A 22,046-nucleotide genomic window follows, 5' to 3' on the forward strand; every position below is an offset into this window, starting at 1 on the left:
TCGGTACCCCAGTTTCGCCAATTCAGTTGCAGAAAAAGTTAATACAACAAATCACCTAAAGTTAATACAACAAATCACAAATCACTCAATCGGGGATCATGACAGAAGCCTCCTCGTGGCGATCCTCGAAAACGACGACACGATGCACTCTGTAACGCGTCAGGTGACCAATTCTGTCAACATGTTGGACGACGACAGAAGCCAACAGTGAGCTATACGTCGTCTGACACACGAGCGAACAAACTCAATCTAGTTTTACTGCTGATTAAAGCGATGGTTTAGCCCAGTACATTAAAACCTGTTTTGAAAGCATGTCACTGAAAACATTTAGTTTTAAATAAAAAGAGTAACCACAATGCAATGCTTCAATTTTGAAAGAAATGTTTAATTTGCAATAACATTGAAGCAACTTCAGCTACAGGCAACAAAATGTTACCACATAACAGCAGGGAAAAGAAACTCAGTCAAGGAGATTTTTCACTGAAATAATAATTAAATCATTTTAATATTTTCTACTGGTAATATACTGACAATTGTATGCTACTTGTACAGAATAATATTGGTTTATATACGAGTAGCATGAAATGAGTCAGACTGCACAAGGCCAAAGATGGCCTTCTCAAGTAATTCTTAGATATTTAATTAGCCATTTAATTTTTTAAACTGTTGAAATGAATCAATTAAGAATTTTGCCATTATTTGTAGCTTAAATTAATAAAGCACCTACATTAAGTAAGAGCCTGGTGGAAAGATATTTATCTTGGAAAAAAATAACATTTTAAAACATCTGACGCCTGATCTATTACTCATATCATCACAACCTATCAAGATATAGGTTGTGATATCAGGGAGCATCTTCAACAAAATATTAGCACCTTGCAGAGGTATGACATGGTAGTTAAAAATGCTAAATATAATTTCAATTTAATGTTATTGAATAAATGCAACATCTGATTTATTTGGCCATATAAAAAAAAACACAACAGTTAGTTATGTTATGCCATGAGACTAATTATTTTCTTTGTTCAGTAAGTGAGAAAGGTTCATTTTTGTTTTTTCTAGTGCTGCAGTCTTTGCTCGTCTTGAAGGTCTTGATGATACTGAAGGGGCTGGAGTTACAAATACGTGGCTGTCACTAAAATAAAATTATACCATTAGTAGTCAAATCAAGTTTGAAAGACAATAAATTAAATAGCTTCAGCAAAACATATAAAGTTCAAGAAGGGAGATTGTGCACAAAGGTTTTTCAGCTTTTTTTTAAATCTAAAAGCATAGCCCAGAAATTTTTCACAACATTCTCAGAGAACCCAAGTTGAAAAAACTGTTCTGGCCTCAGTTATGTGATGCTTTCTCACCTATTCATCCCATCATGGGAATAGAAACAAATTATTATGGCATATCAGAAATAAATTGTAATTGCTCAAAATGTTCTACTACCTGAAAAGATTACAGAGTTTTAGTATGTCAGAGAGGATTCTCTTGAACTACTACAGGTGTACAGTAGACAGCGCATTGACTGGTTGCATCATGGCCTGGTTCAGCAACTCGAACGCCCGGAGCGAAAGACTGCAAAAAGGTGTGAACGCTGCCCAATCCATCACCGGCTCTGACCTCCCCACCATCAAAGGGATTTATCGGAGTCGCTACCTCAAAAAGGCAGCCAACATCATCAGTGACCCACACCATCCTGGCCATACACTCATTTCACCCCTGCCCAGTGCTTCCACACCTCAATTTTTTTTTTCCTGAAATAGAATTCAAAATTACCTGGAATTTGATGGTGTTTCCCAGCCTTCCCCAACTGCGCACGCGCGGATATCAGGCCCACTGCGCATGCGCAGGGAGACAGCGTCCCAACTACGTCACCGGCGCCATTTTCAATTGTGACACGGCTGACGGGCCTCCCCCAACTGCGCAGGCGCGGATGGTCGTAAATATATGGGAACATACTTTTTTTTCTTCAAATAATCCCGCGGGCCTGATTTGATGCATGCGGGGAGATGCGAAGGCTTACCGGGTCGGGAAATCCTTACCGGGCCGGGGAGGGCTTACCGGGCCAAGAGATTTCCTGAAATTTCCCCAAATTCTTTTATTTCACTAAAATTACCCAAAGACAACCAGAATTTCCTTCAAAGTGGAAACACTGTGCCTGCCATCGGGAAGAAGGTACAGGAGCCTAAAAACTAACGTCCAGGTTCAGGAACAGCTTCTTCCCTATAGCCATCAGCCTATTAAACACCACAACCTCAAATAAGCTTTGAACTACAATAGACTATTATTATTCTACTACTATTGTTTGTTTTTTGTGTGTGTGTCTGTATATATGTACACACACACTGAACTTTTTTTTCTCTCAATTATTATATTGTTTATAGTGTACTATGTTTACATATTCTGTTGTGCCGCAGCAAGTAAGAATTTCATTGTTCTGTCTGGAACATATGACACTTGACAATATATTGGTATAATTCCCAGTATTTCCTAATATTTTCTCTGAATTCTGTAGGAAGCTCTGCAAAAACAGTTATTTACAGCATTGTCATGGAGTCATACAGTGTGGAAACAGGCCCTTCAGCCCAACTTTCCCTCACTGGTCAACATGTCCCAGTTACACTAGTCCCATCTGCCTGTGTTTGGTCCATATCCCTCTAAACCAGTCATATGCATGTACCTGTCTAATTGTTTCTGAAACATTGCGATAGCCCCTGCCTCAACTATCTTCTCTGGCAGCTCGTTCCTTACACCCATCACCCTTTATGTGAAAAAGTCACCTCTCAGATTTCCATTAAATCTTTTCCCCTTCATCTTAAACCTATGTCCTCCGGTCCTCGATTTCCCTACTCTGGTCTACCCAATGTATTCCTCTCATGATTTTATACACCTCAACAAGAACACCCCTCAACATCCTGCACCCCAAGGAATAAAGTCCCAGCCTACTCAACCTTTCCTTGTAGCTCAGAACCTCGAGACCTGGCAACATCCTTGTAAATCTTCTCTGTACCCTTTCCCGCTTGTCATCTTTCCTAAAACACAGTGCCCAGAATTGAACTCTATACTCTAAATGCAGCCTCACCAACATCTTATATAACTGCAACATGACTTCCCAACTTCTATACAATACTCTGACTGATGTGCCAAAGCCATTTTGACCACCCTATCTACCTGCGGCTCCACCTTCAATGAGCTATGTCCCTGCACTCCTAGATCCGTTTGCTCTACAACAATCCCCAGAGATTGTCCCCATTCAGTGTGTAAGTCTTGCCCATGTTAGACTTCCCAAAATGCAACACCTCACATATCGCCGCATTAAATTCTATCAACCATTCCTCAGCCCACCTAGTCAACCAATCAAGATCCTGCTGCAATTTTTCACAACCATCTTCAATTTCTGCAAAATAACCCACTTTTGTATCATCTGCAGACTTGCTAATCTTGCCATGTACGTTATCATCCAAATAATTGATATAGATGACACATATTAATGGAGTAATTCAGCAGGACAAGCAGCATCTCTGGAGAGAAGGAATGGGTGATGTTTCGGGTCGAGATCCTTGTTCAGACCCTATCCATTCAGCTATCTCTCCTTGGATCCCATGCGATCTAACCTTCCAGAGCAGCCTACCATGAGCTAGAGCAAGGAATTAGGAAAGTCCTGTATTAATTATTCGCCACAATTTTCTATTTGAAGTATGTCTATTAATTCATGTTAATGTCTGCCACCCAGACAAGGAAATAATACTTCGATATCAAATTCACAAATCCGAAATGATCCAGTGTATATAGTTAACTATTTCCAAAGTGAGTGATAATCCACAATCTGACCTAAATTTCCTTGTGCTCAAACAAAAGTGCTGGCAGGCCAACTCTTCCAGCTTAATTATGGCTTTTAAAAAAATATATGTAACATATTTTCCACAGAAAATGTAAGGCTAATTTTAATACATAACATTCTGTAAAATCCTTGTGATTTACAGGGAGGTTGTTTTTTAAAGTTATAATTTTAGCTTTCAAAGATCCTCGTAACAATGCATAATATTTAAATGTAAAGTGGCAATACAAATACTTTACATTTAGAAGAGATTTGGAAAGGTATACGGATTTGAAAGATTTAGAAGGATCCGAATCAAAGACAGGAAAATGGGACTAGATTAGATAGGAAATTTGATCAGCATAGACAAGGTGGTCTATTTCCATGCTGTATGACTCTGACTTGTCTGATTGCCATTATAAAAGAGATTTTTATAAACTGGAGGCTACTCTTATCCAAACAGTGGGTTACGCAAAGTAGAAAATCTGGTCTCAATGAAAGTTTTGGATGGCACAGGGAAAGGGAGAGCATGGCATCATTATTTAAGATCTATTTGTGCTTCATTTTATTAGTTTAACAAGTACAAAACATAAGGAATTAACTAGCAAGTAACAAAAAAATTCAGAAATTGCAAAGTATGGCGACTATATGATCAATAGAAAACTTAATTATATCAAAGGAAATTTTGTATTGTACCAAAACTAGTCAAGTTAGCTCTGAAATTACAATGGGCATCTGAGAAATAGTAAATTTCATCCTTTTTATCAATATCTCCAAATATTTGAATGCAAGTGAATGAATATGCCATTCCAGGAAGGCTTCCATTATGTTTGATACATTTAATTAATACACTATGTTTTATCAGCTAATAACATGAGTGTTTGAAACACATTCCCTGAAGTGCAACTTAATATGTAATAACATGCTTCATTAAATTTCAGCTCATAATCACTGCATTTATGGAAACTTTAAATCATTTCCAACCAATGATTATCCATTGATAATGTACTTGCCTTTCAGGGGAATCTGGTACTCTCTTGGTCCTTCTGCTTCTGGTTGCAGACTTGGCAGTTGACAAATTTTTACCTTGTTCTAAAATAAAGCATAAACATTTCAGTTCAGGTGGTTACAAGATATCCTCTAGTTAAAATACACACATCAACTGTATGGAAAGTCTAATTTGGGTAAAAATCAGTTTTTAATAAATTGAAAATGTAAACAAATGTTGCTGGAAACAATCTGTAGTTTATGTTAGCGGACAGTTCAGTTTACAAAAGGTCCAGATAACTAGCCATTTGCCTCAACTCAACATGTGCCCTGTTAAAAATGTTCCCATGTGAAAATGTGAAAAAGCAACATATAACAAAAAAAATAAAAGAATGATATCAACTAGTCAATCATTGTTTGTTACAAGACAAATTGGATAGTAATGAAGGCAGATGCAATTTTCTGTAGGTAAGTAAGAAAATTGATGGAGGCGAGTGGTAGCTATTTTTTACACTGACTTTATTAAGGCTTGGTGATGTGATAGTAATTTTAGATACAACAAGACCAAGTGGGACCCCGGTCACACGGGAGGCCTGGTCCCCCAACACAATATTGCACCACTCACCCATAGCCCCCACGGGAGGTCTGGTTTCCCAACGCAACCCGTTCGACAAGGCAATGTTCTACCACTTACCCGTTTCCCCAATGGGAGGCCTTGTCCCCCAATGCAACTGGTTCCCCAAGGCAATACTGCACAGCACTCACCCATTTCCCCAATGCAACCCGTTCCCCCAACGCAAGATTCCACCACTCACAGAATATCTGTCTGTGTCCAGCGTGCTTTTTAAAAATGTAATTGAGATCCCATTGTGCCTTCTTCAGCCGCGGGAAAGGGGAGGGGGAGGGGGAGGGAGGATCGCGGCTCTGGGCCCCGTCTCTGTCTCTATCTGTCTCCGTCTTTCTTTCTCTCTCACACACATCAAATCTGAAGGAAACTCAACATCGACGAAGGGAAAAAGCTCTGTGTTAGCACTCCGTGTACCGTTTTGGCGTTTCTTTCTTCTCTCACGTACGCACACTTCAAATAGTGAAGGAAACTTGGGTCAACATCAACGAAGGGGAAAAAAAGCTGAGTAAGGTTCTGCAAAAATTTTAGCACTACCGTGTACCGTTTTGGCGTAGAAACAATCTCATTCATCGACACGTACGCAAGACTTTTAATAGTATACTAGACCAAGGGGGACCCGTTGGGTCCCGTCCCTCAACGAGAGAGGGGGGGGGGGGGGGGGGGGGGGAGGGATGGGGTGGGGGGGGGGGAGGGGGGGAGGGGAGGGGGGGGGGAGGGGGGGGGGGGGGGGAGAGGGGGGGGGGGGAGGGGAGAGAGAGACAGTGAGAGGGGGTGAGAGAGAGGGGGAGGGGGGGGAAGAGAGAGGGGAGGGAGGGGAGAGAGAGGGGGGGAGGGAGGGAGAGAGAGGGAAAGGAGGGGAGGGAGAGAGAGGGAGAGGAGGGGAAGAGGAGGGGAGAGAGAGGGGGAGAGAGAGGGGGAGGGAGGGAGATAGAGGCAGAGGGAGAGAAGAGGAGAGGAAAGAGAGAGGGGGGAGAGAGGCCCGGGTGGAGAGAAAGGAGCCGACGGAGCGACCTGTGAACTTGGCAGCTTCAGTATAGGACCCGATTTGCTTGTTCTTTCTGCGTCTTTTGAATAACGGGGGGGCGGGGTATGGGGAGGGTGACGTCACTTGCAGTGCGAACAAGACGGCAGCAAGCAGACCCATTGTGACGTCATCAGCGAAAGACAGTTGGTTGCAAATGACACTTGTATTGATGGAGTTTTAAATAGCACAGGAGGTAGAACAGCTGGAAAGTTGGGCGGAGCAGTGGCAGATGGACTTTAATCCAGACAAGTGTGAGGTAATGCACTTCCGGGGGAAAATTCTGGTTGATCATGTGGCCTGGGAAACCTTGGGGTGCAAATCCATAGTTCCATGCAATGGCAACACAGGTTGATAGTGTAATGAAAAGGGCATTTGATATGCTTGTCAGTGTAGACTGAGACATTTCTATTAAGAGTTAAGATGTTATATTGCAGCTGTACTAAAAACTGTTAAGATTGCACTTAGAGCAACAGTGTGGTAACAATAGTATAGAAGATTGAAAGGGTTCAGAAAAGATATACAAGGATATTGCCAGGACTAGAGGGTGTGAGCTATAGGGTGTAAGCTATAGTTGAGTAGGCTGGGTCTCTATTCCATGGAGTGTTGAGTTAACTGACGTATTTACAAAAATGTTCAACCAATCCCTAGCACAATGCATGGTCCCCACATGCCTAAAAACATTGGAAATAGGGCCAGTTCCGAAGCAGACAGCCATAACCTGCCTCAACGATGACAGGCTGGTTGCACTAACACCAATCATCATGAAGTGCCTGAAGAGATTGGTCCTTAAGCCCATCAAGGCCGCTCTCCCATCAACCCTGGATCCACACCAATATGAGCAAACAGATCAACAGATGATGCCATTGCCACTGGCCTCCATACTGTACTGCTGCACCTAGAACAATGGGGAGCATACGCACGACTGCTATTTGTGGATTACAGCTCTGCATTCAACACAATCGTACCCAGCAGACTGGTCTCCAAGCTGTCCGACCTAGGCTTCGAACACAACATCTGCCTATGGATTAAGGACTTCCTTAAGGACCGGTTGCAGTCAGTCAGGATGGGACCACACGACTCCCCCACTCTGACACTTAGAACAGGAGCTCCACAAGGCTGTGTGCTGAACCCCCTCCTCTACTCCCTCTATACCTATGACTGCATACCGACCCACAGCACAAACACCATCATAAAATTTGCAGACGACAAGACAGTGGCGGGGCTGATCACTGAGGACGATGAGTCAGCTTACAGGGAGAAGATACTGAGGCTGGTGCTCAGAGAAAAACTTAGCACAATACGAAAAAAAAAACAAAAGAGCTCATCATTGACTTCAGGAAGAAGCAGGGTGACCATCCCCCAATGCACATAAACGGAGGAGTGGACAGAGTCTCCAGTTTCAGCAGGGCTCGAAATTAGCGATTGCCCGGGTGTCAATTACCTCCCAAAGTGCAGCCGGCAACCTAAATGCCAAGTCATTTTGCCCGGCTTGGCACTGCAGATACTGGTTTAACATTAAAACCGCAGTGTTCGATTGTCACTGCTACCGTTGACTCGTTATTCCAGAATTCATTTTAACGGCAAATCATTGCTCTTAATATGGAGTATCAGTACTGTAGTTATTTAATAACCAACATTCACAACTATACGTTGGATTTATCCAGGTTTTACTTCTACAGTCGGTCATATACATCACAAATTTGGTCAGGAGATATTTCAGTTGAAATTTTAACGTTAATTCGGAAGTGGGAATGATGGAAACAGCATTTATCAATAACTTTTTTTAAAAGCTTGTGGGTACAAACTGGGTATCTTCATTACTATTCACAGCACATATATCTAATCTGAATGTCCGGTAATGTGGCATTTTGTCACCTTTAAACATATTACCAAAAGAACATTTGCTGCAGTTATGTCCTATGGCCATTCTTGTCAGTTAGTGTAATGTTTAACCTGTCAGATGGGTATAGTCGGTTTTAACAGCTATTATCATAAAATGCCTTTAGAAATTTCCTTGCAACCTGTATATTTTGTTGTGGATAAATTATGTGGGAAGCGAGAGTGTTTCTGTACCAATAACAATGCTACCATGCTATGGCCATGTCATGATAATCTTCAGTCCTTCACAGAAAACATGCTTGCATCAATCTGTAGTGTGCATGGTTAAGCATATATGTTACCATGGTCTAGGATTTATTGACACAGGTTGATCATATGCTGAATAATCCAACCACATTTTTGTTTGAAAGTGGAAAGAAATAATAGAAATTGCAATAATTGCAATGTGTAAAAAGAGTTGAGATACTGTATTATAATTTTGCTGCATGTCATTGTGGTATATATCATGTCTTGATTGGTGAATATGTTTAGTTTGTGACTTTATTCCAAGTAGAAATAATATGTGAATGCTTCATTGAGCTTAATTCCGACTGGTAACTACGCACTTCGTCCGAGCACATTATTGCACGTGTCATGCAAGCAGTCTTAAATGACCACATAAACTGTCATTTGGCAACCTAAAAAGCTGCCTAGGTTGCCTGGCTGGCAACAGGGAAAAAAAGTTAAGTGAAAGCCCTGTCAGGTTCCTGGGCACCCACATCTCAGCAGATCTCAGGTGGTCAACTAACACGTACTCCCTGGTAAAGAAGGCACATAAACGGCTTTTCTTCCTAAGAGCACTCAGGAAAGTTAACTTGCCACAACAGCTGCTAGTGTAATTCTACCGTTGCTCCATAGAGAGTGGTCTGACACATGGCATCCTGGTATGGTATGGCAACAATTCTGCAGCTGACAAGGCTCTGCAGTCATCAACACATCCCAGAAGATCACCAACACACACCTGCCTGTCCTGGAAGAGATCTATAGCTTTTGTTGCCTGCGGAAGGCATCACGCATACTAAAGGACTCATCTCATCTCGCACATCACATGTTTGCCCTTCTGCCCTCAGGAAAGCGTTACAGGTCCATCAAATCACACATCACAAGATTAACAAACAGTTTCTACCCCAAGGCCATCACCACTCTGAACTCTGCACCGAACAGACAGCCCCCATAGCCAATATTTTGTACTGGCACAACACTATACTGTGAAATATTGCACATTATGGCGACATTTTCTTGCCATTTTTGTATTTGTTATTCGTTATTATTTATCCGATACGTTCGAGCTCCGCTCGGACAGTGCGCCTGAAATTTTGTTGTATGTATTTACAATGACAATAAAGTATTATTATTATTATCATTACGAGGATGAGGGGAGCTCTTGGAGGTATACAAAATCATGAGAGGAATAGATCGGGTAGATGCACACTTTTACCCAGAGTAGGGGAATTGAGGACCAGAGAACATAGGTTCAAGGTGAAGGTGAAAAGATTTAATAGGAATCAGAGGGGCAACATTTTCACACAGATCTCACACGGTGGGTGTATGGAGCAAGCTGCCAGAGGAGGTAGTTGAGGCTGGGACTATCCCATCGTTTAAGAAACAGTTGGACAGGTACATGGATAGGACAGGTTTGGAGGGTTATGGACCAAGCACAGGCAAGTGGGACTAGTGTAGATGGGACATTAGACCGAAGGGCCTTTTTCCACACTGTATTACTCTATGACTGAGAAGAGATTCACCAAGTAAAACTTAAGTACAAGAAGTAGAGCAAAGGGGAAGATACATGTAGTGCATCAGTTCCATAGACAATCCCCAATGTTTGCAATGGGGTAGAGGTGAATCAGATAGTACCCTAACTTTTGGAAGGACTATTCACAAGCATGATAACAAGCATGGGGTGGGAAACCTGTTCCTGAGTCTGGTGGTGTTCCCTTTCAAGCTTCTGTACCTTTTGTCCGATGGGAGCAGGGAGATTTCCCACTCGGGTCATAAATCTGGGTTTATTCTCCCTGGATTGGAAATAGCTAAAGGATGACCCTATAGAGCTTCATAGAATTTGAGGGGCATAGATAGGATAGAGAGTTAGAATTTTCTCCCTCCCCCCCTCCAGGGCAGTAAAGTCTAGAACTAGAGGGCACAGATTTGAGGTGAGAGGGGATATAAAATATCTAGAGCCAGCTGCCAGAGGAGATGGTGGAGTCAGACACAAATACGGTTTAAAAGGCATTTGGACAGGTACTTGGCTAGGAAAGGCAGAGAAAAAATTTGATCTAATGGTAGACATGCATCATGGTTGGCATGGATGTGGTTGCCCAAAAGGCCCAACTCTGTGCTGAACGTTTCTATAATTCTACAAACATCCACACAACATCATTATTATTAATATTTCAGTCATCGGCCAATACTAATAGTAAGATTAAACGAGTACTTACCAGTACGAAGTTTGATCTGTATTTTATGAGGAGTTACGGTGAGGGATTAAGTGAAGACCCCAGCTCCAGTGCGCAGGTGCGGCATACTTCGAAGCAGCGGTGTGAAATCACAGAATAGACACAATATTTGAAGTAAGATAGTAAAGATCACGAGACATCAGTTTACTAGTTCGATCTGTATAATGAGGGTGGGAGCGGCGGGCACTTAATCCCTCACCGTAACTCCTCATAAAATACAGATCAAACTTCGTACTGGTAAGTACTCGTTTAATCTTACTATTTTACTTCGGAGTCACGTGAGTGATTCCGTGAAGACTTCAAAGGTCTGTGATTTCAAACCGTGTAACAGTTTTTATTTCACTCACTGCCGAAGTTTATGAGGGAGGAAGTGTTATCGTAATCAACCAGTGGATCTGCTTTCAAAAGAAACAGAAAGGTATTTGTTAACAATAACAACATAAAAGAGCTCCTCTGAGCTTAAATTAATATTGCAGTTTGTAATATTCTCCTGCAATTAAATCAGGTTTATCAACGGTTTATAATAAAAAATGTTCTGAACGCGGTTCCCTTGACCATTCTGCTGTATTGAAAATGTGGTCAACCGGGATGTCCATTCGTTCAGCCGCTGATACCAATGCTGCCCTAGTGGAATGGGATTAAATGTATTATTATCTATTCCGGCAGCTTTCAGTACCTGTTTGAGCCACCTTGGAGTGGTTTGGCTCGTACCCCGTCTTGGGTTACTGTGGTTGACCCATAGGCTTTCCTCTCCCTCTAAGATTGTGGGTTGTGTCTATATATAGTAGTAGATGGGTCACCACACTCAACCTGGACTCTGGTGGGTAGGCCCGGAATCCCACCAGTGAATTGGGCGTTCCTGGTCCATATAGCCATATAACGACTACAGCACGGAAAACACAGGCGATCTCGACCCTGCTAGTTCGTGCCGAATCCATATACCTGCGAGTTAGATTTTACCAGACCTAAATATGAACTTGATGCGTCTGGGGTAATCACCATGTATCCAGTCTAGTTTATGGAGTGACCGGACTCTTTGAGCGTGTACGAGAGCCATAAGCATGAGCCTTTTTTAAAACATAGATTAAGCAAGCTGAGGGATCTGGCTGGTGCCATTCTCTGAGGTATGTCAATATCACACCAATATCCCATACATGGGTATATACCTGGGTGTTTGGGGCTTATATTATAGTTGCCCTTCATAAGTTTACCTTCAGTGGATGGGATCCCATGTTCTGCTGACATGCGGTTTTAGATAAGCAGATAAGGCGCTCCATGCTGTATTTACGGCACTGTAACTCACCTTTTAGTCATGGTGTAGATGTTCCAGGAACTCCAATACGTCAGTGGTTGAATAGTTCGTTGTCCCTGCGTCGTGGCAGTATTTTACCCATGTTAGCTTTTAGTGACTGTTCGCAGGGATGCCGACATGGTGGTAATGGTTCCTTTGGATAATCCCAGTCCCTGGTAAGGTCTATTCAAAACCTGCAACCAGGAGTTTGATGTTTCCCTGGCATGGGTGGCTTATGCCTGATACTGGGTTGAGTCAGCAACCATGGTCTACTAGGGAAATCCATAGGTGACTCGCCCACCGTGTCGTGATGAACTGGGAACCATGGCTGTAGGCCGGTCAGGCACGTTCAATATCTCGGAGACAGATCCCATCTGTATTGCGAAGTGCCCGACTGATGAGGCAGAAGGGAGGAAGGCAAAGCAGAAATTCCCCCTTCCAGCGTATAGGCATCTATCGCTGCTGCCTCTAATCTGGTTCCTAAGTCACATACATGGGTTACTGGTGATTCCGTCTTGTGCAACCAAATTGATATCTGGCTTTCAAACTGCTTAATAAATTTAGCAGATATTTTGGGTTATGACATCTATTCAATGTAATCATAAATTTTACCCCGTGACATGGTGTCTCCCACTGTGTTCTAGCTTCCTAGGACATAGGCAGCTGATAGTTAAAATGTCTTTTGACACACCATTGCCAGATTTGTTTGACCAATTTGTTGCACAATAATGATTATTATGCTCCCCATATGGTTGATATAAGCCACCACCATAGTATTATCAATCCGTAACCACATATGTACGTGCTGCATTTGAAATGCATATGCTTTTAGCCCAATAGGCGATCACCAATCCCAAGAAGTTGATGCCCGGTATGTGTAGTAACGATGTTTGTGACTTGGTCCATCTGTTACCTGTGCTGGATATGGAGTTTAGTTGCTCCCCAGCCTAAAGTACTGGCATTGGTTTTTAAAATAACCAAGTTGGGATTGGTGATGATAATAGGGCTGAAAACTATGCCAAATATATGTCTGCCCACCACCTTAATTGTGATATAGCTTCAGTGGGTACATTCATGATTTGATTATAGTGACCCAAGTATCTTGGCAAAGTAACAGTCATATGGACGGAATTATTATTGAAGCCCAGATAATCCTTGGTAGTAACGCTTCAATTCTGGTTTATCTGGGCGTGGGATGAACCTCAGCTTTAGGGAGCTGTTTCGTAGCTAGAACTGCTCCACAGCTAATTCCTTTGTTTCCCCTAATATGAGGATATCATCCAATATGTGCCATGATTATGCTTGTTTTCTTAATATTTTCATGGCCATTTATAATAGTTTAGGGCTGAGGTTTAGACCATATGAAATGCTATATGCTCCCATGGTTGCCCTAACCGGGATATCCATGATCCAGGTAAATATATTTAGGTATCTATAATGATCCTAGTGTATGGTATAAGATAGTTAGCATCTCCCATATCAATGCTCCCCATAGGTATCCTAGGGAGATCAGATGTCTGGCAGTGACAAAACTCCACCTCCATCTTAAAGTGGATATACTCAACAGATTTATTTAGTGATATTAGATCAATGATGATGCTACATTCATCATCTTTTATAGTTTTGGTGAATATATTCGATACAAATTCCAATCCGTTTAGTAATGTGCCTGTTTAGTTCAGCTTGCCTTCTCACTTCTCTTTTCTTAGAGGGAGAAACAGCCCTTTGGGCGCATTGCTGAACTGGCAGTAAAATGCCCAATTTGAATTCGTTTTTATCCTCTAATGCTGTTGAGTATATTTTGGTTATTTGTGACAGCATCCCATGCTTAGCCCACTCCCCATGCAGTTTAGTAGAACACCCTTGTTTTAGTGTAAACTGGGAGGAACCAGACTACCTACCTCCATGCTTGTTGTTTTTCATGAAGGCGTAGTTTGCTGGTATGCTGGTGCTGTCGGTGGGGCGGCGCGTCTTCCCACGGCTCCGCTCTGGGCCCCGTCTAAAAAGAACTATGGGGGATCTGCAGCGGTCACCAGGCTTTCACCAGTCCTTGTTTGATATTGCTGGTGGATGCCGAGGGGTGCTGCCAGCTGGGTGTTGGATGTGATGTCCTGCTCGTCCCATAGCCTGCTCCCTCTTCCCCGCAGCAGCGGTTTGCATAGCCCCATATATTCGGGGTTGCGGGCAGGTCTATATGCACCATCGTTCAGTCGAGTATCCCAAATATGGGAACATCTTAGGCGTCAGCACCAAAGGCGAGCAAAGGTGGTAACATCTTGACCTTCTGTAGAATTCGCTGCTTGTCTGTGAGTCTACGAGACCCAGCTGCCTGCGGATTTGCCTCTGGAAAGGCCTGCTCCTGCAGGGCTTTTGTTGGGAAGATGGTCGCGTGGAGGAGCCATGTAGTGGCCCACGACACCCAGTGGCTCTTCCTGATCCTGCTCCCCTGGCATACTGCTGTTCTCGTCCGCCTGCCCAGCGCTTAAGCCAGCCCAGCCCTGGCCTCCTTAGCCCTTAAAAAAGGAGCATAAAGGATGCGCTAAATGGGAGGAGGCAAAGCACTCCACTCCGCTGTTGCATCAATCCCTCGTCAAGGGAGATGGCTAGTGCAATAGCACTGGGGTAGGAGTCAGCTCCCTTGGCATTCAGCCAGTGCCCCTTTACACCGGCGGCACAGGGAGCGGCTCGGTGTCGAGTGAGCGGGAGCATTGAAATAGCTCCACCGCTACCAGTGGCTGCCTCCCAGATAAGGACCCTCGTGTGGAGTTGGGCAGGCAGTCCTTCTCCTGGAGGTGAACTTCATGACCTCCTCTGGCTTGGGGAGACAGACATACTTATTTTGCCTTCTCCAACCTGTTCCAGCTTGGAGGAAGATGGCTCCTGTAGAACCTGTAAATTGGTAAGATTTCCCCTTACCTGTAAGTAGAGGCTGCCTGCCGTTTTCCAGGCGGCGTTGTGGCGGTTCCCGGGCGGTGATTCTCCTGGTCAGGAGTCTGCAGGGCTGCCGGTCGGGTTTTTTAAAATTTTCCCGCCGGTCCGCGGCTGTACGGAACAGCTGTTCAGCGGACCGGCATTAGCGCAGCTCCTAGCAGCGGTCCGCAGCGTTAGCGGTCCGGGTGGCACCTTTTCCCCGTCACTGTCGGCCCCACGCTGGAGTCGAAACGGGGCCCGCTCACCATGCCTCACTTTGCTCCCCCTGGAGCAAAAATCACAAGGCCCGATTAAGGTAAGTACTTACCTCTCGTCCCTGGATGCGGGAGCTAGCCCGACTCCCGCTGCCGCGTTCTGCACGCTGTGCGTAATGCCGCACCTGCGCACTGGAGCTGGGGTCTTCACGGAATCACTCACGTGACTCCGAAGTAAAATTAATATTATTGTCTTACCCCACACAAGCAGAACAGGCTTGAAGGAGTGAATAGTTTATTCCTATCTTATAATTTCATATGTAACAGTGGGAAGAGAGAGCAGTCACAAGAACCACGGAAGGATATTGGCACAATGGCTTAACATATCTGATCAAAGGTTTTTGAAAAGTCTCAGGTAGGGTATATAGGTACTTTGTAAGCCAGTGGGTGAAAGGTTGCCATGAATAGAAATAATGCAAAGTTAAAGTTAGTTAGATTAGCTGTGATTTTATTAAATGGCATAGCAAGATTAAGGGGCTATGAGTGGCCTCCTCTTGCTCCTAATTCACGTTCTTAAAGATCGGATTTAATAATGATGGAGCAGCCCATACCTTTGTCAATTTCAGTTTTGTCCATTGTGTTGTCATCTTTACACTTCTCGCTCTCTTGTAATCCTCCATTTAGGTGATTCATAATTTTCTCAATGACTCGCTGATTTACTTTGTTTTTCAGTTCCTACAGGAATATCAGCATAGAAGTATTTAGTTCCAAATTTGTATCTGAAAATGTAATACCTGTCCTTTAATTTTCAAAAATATCATTATAATACATAAAAATTACTTCTAGCATATTCATCAAATTTTAATAATGCCAAATGTAGAGTTTTAAACAAACCCAGCTTTAACAACATTTATGCTGGACTTTAGTTCATAAAACATCTCTATAAGTGGCATGGGAGGCACAACTTCTGATAGATAATTTTACCAAGTTATCTTAAAATATTTTAGGCCAAATATTGACATTAGATGATAGTGGTTTGCAGTTGCAGGTAAAAACATTCAAAGAATCAAACTGATGTGCAACTGTGAAAGAAGACTGTGAGATAACGAAGAAAATATGACTAATAGTATAACATAACCTTAATGTCGGCCAGGAGAACATGCAGCTGCTCGGTCAATAGTGATCGCCCTGGAGAGAGTTCAAGCAACCCCAGAATTTTGACCAATATCCGAATATCAGGAGAATCTGGATCCTTCAATATTTCTTTGCAGATCTTCACAGCCAAGTTGTCGTGAATTGTAAATTCCTACACAAATAGGACATGTTTAGGTAGCAATGCAAGGTACCTCAGTGAAGAATACACATAGCTCTCATTTAGATTCCCAGCCTAATGCTTATTACATGCAAAAGAATAATGGAAGTACCTTTAAGTTTTTTTAAAACCGCAATTTAACAATCCTTGTTCTATCTATGAATCCCTCCAGAACATTTGTAGACACACAAGAAAGATCTTGTCTAACCGTTTTGACATACATTTCCAGTTGCATCATTTGTCAGGTGATCTCAACAACGGTTAAAGCCATTTCTATCCTCTTCTCCGCATACCAATATTCATAGACATTTTTCTTTCTGCATTTGCCAATTAAAAAATTCTCCTCCCTAAGTCACGTACCACATTTTCAATCCTCAAAATACCAAACATTAGGCTCTCCAGCTGTTATATTACACATGCAGACTTCACTTTGTCAAATATGTTTCCTTAAATCCAAAGCAACTATGTCAATGAAAGATATTGCCTATTTATGTAAAGTTATTAGTGTTGCTTACCTGATGGTCCTCATTTTTTTTGTTCAGCGAATTAGTTGCACTGACACGGGACAAATCCACAAAAAGCTCTGCCACATTAAGGGGATTAATTTCAGCTAAAGGAGAAGAAGCTGGTGCATAGAACAGGGTCCTCAATGTAGGTAAGAAAGCTTCCTGATAACATTCTTGATTTTTCCTAAGAGAAAATGTTTGCAAAATATTAAATATAAATTTTATTTATTTTATGAATCAATATTTGCTTCGTTTTCACTTTAAAAGTAGTTGCTGCAGCAAAGTATCTAATAAAGAGCAATTTCAAAATGGACTCTGGAAATAAAAAGAGGGCCATAAATCCTCAACATAACAAGCAGTATAGGCGGAGATAGAAACAGGAACAGTTATCAATTCATCCATCTATCTATCTATCTATATATATATAAAACTCAAATCAGTCCGCCTGCCGCTGTACGGCGTCCGCCGCGCGTTTCTTCCTTTGACGCTCCGCAACTCCGAAACCGGACGCAGAATCTACGAGATATTTTCCATTTCGGTAGAGATTTCGCTTTTCTTTCTAAGTATCCGCTCCTCATTTCATTTCGTCGTGTTGAAGTACATGTTTTTAATCAAATCCTTCTCCCCCCCCCCCCCCCCCCCCAAGTATTTCAAAAATAAACAGGCTTCTCCATTTACATCAGCTTCCAACACACTTCCAAACAAAGTTGCAAGAGAGGAACACTGAACTTTTCACTGCTGCAGCAGGCAGGGGAGGGCTGCAATTGAGGGAGGCAGGGGAGTGCTGGAAACTTACATTTGGCAACGGGCTCAGTTCCAATGGAGGAGACAGGTGCATGGTGGAATATTGGGTTGGGGGATCACACCATTGGGGGAGCAGACCCAACGGGTCTGCACTTGGTCTAGTCTATCTCTAAAACTCTCGTCTTGTGTGGACGTCTATCTGTATCTGCGTGCGTTATCAAGGAACGCCTAAACGGCACACATCATTATTTTTTATTTATTTATTTATTTATTTTTAATTTATTTTTATTAGAAGTACGGTAAATTACAATCCTACACAACACATATATCTTAATACATTTTTTGTACCGCTTCATTTTTTTTGAGCTTTAAGAAAAAGGTAGAAGTAAGGAAAGTAAAGAAAGTGCAAGAGAGTCGTGAAGTGCAAGAGTGTTGGGAAAAGAAAGCCCCTTAGGAAAGAAGTTAGAGAAGGAAGTAAAGTGAGAAAATAGACCCTAGAAAAGAAAGAAAGAGAAAATAGAAACAATCGCTCTATTATAACATTAAACTCCGCAGAAAGGGGACTACCAACCAAGTCTGTTTTTGTTGTTTTACCTCCCGTTACCAGGTCCTGATACCACTTATTTATATATTTGTTTTTTTTTTAAATTACTATTGCACCTCATACTTGTAATAGGTCCAGAAACATAGACCACGTCTTTTGGAATTGGTCTGCTTTACCTGCTAGGAGGAATCTCATCTCTTCCAGATGTAATGTTTCAAACATATTTGATATCCACATTTTTATTGTTGGTGTCGGCGCATTTTTCCAGAATTTAAGTATAAGCTTTTTTCCCATTATTAGCCCGTAATTAAATAAATTCTTCTGAAACACGTTTAATTCAGGGTTACCTTCCGATATTCCGAAGATAATCCATTCTGGTTTTGGTACCAGTTTTATTTTGATCAATTTTGAAAACGGTACACATTAGCGCAAACATTTTTGCACCACCTTACTCTCCTTTGGCCCGTTGTCATTTGTATAAACTTTTGTTCAGATTAATGTTTTACTTCACAAGTTGTTGACATTAAAATGTTTTGAAAAGCCAATTTTCAGGAGAATAACTGTGACTGTGCTGTGAGAGTTTTCTGGCAGTTGGAGCTATGAAATCACAATGGCATCTCACAGTCCTTCAATCATAAATAGCGATATTCGTAGACATTGTTTTTATTCAAAGATAAAAAATAGTTAGGTTTTTAATTTTCCTGATGACCGATTGGTCCGGGTCCCACGTGGGGGGATGTAGCTCGACGACCGATTGGTCGCTGTTCCAGGCTGCTGATTGAATGAGTGGATCCGTGTTCATTGACTACTAACATTGAGTTTAGCTTATTTTTCATTTTCATTGTGTTGCATTTTAAAACCAAAAAAAAAATGACGGTTTTCATAACTCAACGTCTCGAGGATCATCGAGAAAGAACGCAAAACAGAAGGGAACAAGAGACTGCACTGAATAAATCTCATCTTCAACGTTTAAATTGTTGTTATATTTTAAGAGTTATTCACATTTTAATCTTTAGTAAATCCTTTTTCCACTTGCCGTGCCCGTCCGCAGACCTGCGCCGTAATGCCTCCGTTTTCTATGACACAACGGGAACCCGTCAGTCGCGCCTGCGCAGTTGGGGGCTATGGGCGAGTGGTGGAATATTGCGTTCGGGGACCAGCCCCGAGATATATATATATATATATATATATATATATATATATATATATATATATATATATATATACATACACAGTGGCTTGCAAAAGTATTCATACCCCTTGAACTTTTCCACATTTTGTCACGTTACAACCACTAACGTAAATGTATTTTATTGGGATTTTATGTGATAGACCAACACAAAGTGGCGCATAATTGTGAAGTGGAAGGAAAATGATACATGGTTTTCAAATTTTTTTACAAATAAAAAACTGAAAAGTGTGGCGTGCAAAAGTATTCAGCCCCCTTTACTCTGATACCCCTAAATAAAATCCAGTGCAACCAATTGCCTTCAGAAGTCACCTAATTAGTAAATAGAGTCCACTTGTGTGTAATCTAATCTCAGTATAAATACAGCTGTTCTGTGAAGGCCTCAGACGTTTGTTAGAGAACATTAGTGAACAAACGGTATCATGAAGCCCAAGGAACACACCAGACAGGTCAGGGATAAAGTTGTGGAGAAGTTTAAAGCAGGGTTAGGTTATAAAAAATATCCCAAGCTTTGAACATCTCACAGAGCACCGTTCAATCCATCATCCGAAAATGGAAAGAGTATGGCACAACTGCAAACCTACCAAGACATGGCCGTCCACCTAAACTGACAGGCTGGGCAAGGAGAGCATTGATCAGAGAAGCAGCCAAGAGGCCCATGGTAACTCTGGAGGAGCTGCAGAGATCCACAGCTCAGGTGGGAGAATCGGTCCACAGGATAACTATTAGCCGTGCACTCCACAAATCGGGCCTTTATGGAAGAGTGGCAAGAAGAAAGCCATTGGTGAAAAAAAGCCATAAGAAGTCCCATTTGCAGTTTGCCACAAGCCATGTGGGGGACACAGCAAACATGTGGAGGAAGGTGCTCTGGTCAGATGAGACCAAAATTGAAGTTTTTGGCCTAAATGCAAAACGCTATGCGTAGCGGAAAACTAACACTGCACATCACCCTAAACACACCATCCCCACTGTGAAACATGGTGGTGGCAGCATCATGCTGTGGGGATGCTTTTCTTCAGCAGGGACAGGGAAGCTGGTCAGAGTTGATGGGAAGATGGATGGAGCCAAATACAGGGAAATCTTGGAAGAAATCCTGTTAGAGTCTGCAAAAGACTTGAGACTGGGGCGGAAGTTCACCTTCCAGCAGGACAACGACCCTAAACATACAGCCAGAGCTACAATGGAGTGATTTAGATCAAAGCATATTCATGTGTTAGAATGGCCCAGTCAAAGTCCAGACCCAAATCCAATTGAGAATCTCTGGCAAGACTTGAAAATTACTGTTCGCAGATGCCCTCCATCCAATCTGACTGAGCTTGAGCTATTTTGCAAAGAAGAATGGGCAAAAATTTCAGTCTCTAGATGTGCAAAGCTGGTGTTGTGTATCAAAGTTTTGTTCAGATTGTTGTTGTATTTTACAAGTTATTCAAATATTCACTTTACAAAATCCAGTTTGAGAAAGAATCACTTGACCTTTAGTGGCAGTTACAGCTAATGACATCACAATGGCATTTAATTTTCATAAATTGCCCAGCAGCAGTGCTCCACCCGACAATGACATCACAATGGGATCTAATTTACATAAACTGCCCATCAGCAGTGTTCCAGCCCACAATGACATCACAATAGGATCAGCAGCTTTCACCTCGGGGGGGGGGGGGGGGGTGGAGAAAGGAGTTAAGGAGGGAGGGAGGGAGGGAGATTTTTAAGGAAAAAAAAAAATCAGTTTTAATCAAATTATTGGGACTTCCGGTGGCACCATGGAGCAGAAAGAGGCGCTCCTTTTAGCTCTGCTCTGAAAAATGCGTTAAAACGCATTAAAATACCTGGAAAGAAAAACGGACTGAATGAAAAATACTTACCGGCAGATGCCCTACGGGCGCAAGTGACGTCATCAGAAATCGACGTATACCGACTGGATACCGGTATTTTTAAATGAGTAAGCGGATTCTGCCGACTCGACCTCAGACTAGACAAAGAACCCGACTGCAAGTTCCTCAAGAGCAAGAGAAAGAAACTTCTGAAGAATCTGAGGGAGAACCTGAGGAGTTATTTCTACCATGGGAGAGCAAATACAAGAACAAGAACAAACTTTAAGACGGGCTATGGCAAAAGACTTTGGAGAAATTCTGACTGAAAAGCTTGGAAAGCTAGAAACAAGACTTGATGTCGGGAATAAAGAAATTTGAGGAAAAATTGACATTCTACAAGTTGCATCAAAGAGGTAAACACCGTTTTGAAAGGAGAAATTAAACGGGTCGAAGAAGATATTAGCAAAAAGTTGGAGCCCATTCTCCTCACTAAGCTACTACTACGGACATCTCTGACACAACGCAAAGACTGAAGGAAGATCTCGACCGCGTATCTGGGCAACTGGCCAGAATGACCGACAAATGCCTAGATCTTGAAGCCCAGTCAAAACTTAAGAATTGTTGGAGTGAAGGAAGGGAAGGAAAGTGGAAAAGATTCTGGGGTCTTCACTGACAACTTACTTCAACAGGTATTTAATCTGCCTGAGAGATCGAAAATTGATCAGGCACATCGAGTCCAGAGC

General features: G+C 42.3%; 1 protein-coding gene across 2 annotated transcripts in view; it reads right to left on the reverse strand.

The window, feature by feature from the left end:
• Positions 1-364: 364 nt before the first annotated feature.
• Positions 365-22,046, reverse strand: part of ncapg (non-SMC condensin I complex, subunit G) — an 82,259-nt gene continuing 60,577 nt past the window's right edge. For both annotated transcript variants that reach the window (XM_055638514.1, XM_055638504.1), the window contains exons 17-21: positions 17,025-17,199; positions 16,336-16,503; positions 15,809-15,932; positions 4,822-4,900; positions 365-1,135 (exon numbers count right to left, since the gene is read on the reverse strand). In XM_055638514.1, the coding sequence (XP_055494489.1) occupies positions 1,009-1,135; positions 4,822-4,900; positions 15,809-15,932; positions 16,336-16,503; positions 17,025-17,199 (673 nt within the window). In that variant the 3' untranslated portion in view covers positions 365-1,008. The remainder of the gene's footprint in view (positions 1,136-4,821; positions 4,901-15,808; positions 15,933-16,335; positions 16,504-17,024; positions 17,200-22,046) is intronic.

This window comes from Leucoraja erinacea, chromosome 1, assembly GCF_028641065.1.
Source record: "Leucoraja erinacea ecotype New England chromosome 1, Leri_hhj_1, whole genome shotgun sequence".
In the NCBI taxonomy this organism is placed as follows: Eukaryota; Metazoa; Chordata; class Chondrichthyes; order Rajiformes; family Rajidae; genus Leucoraja; species Leucoraja erinaceus.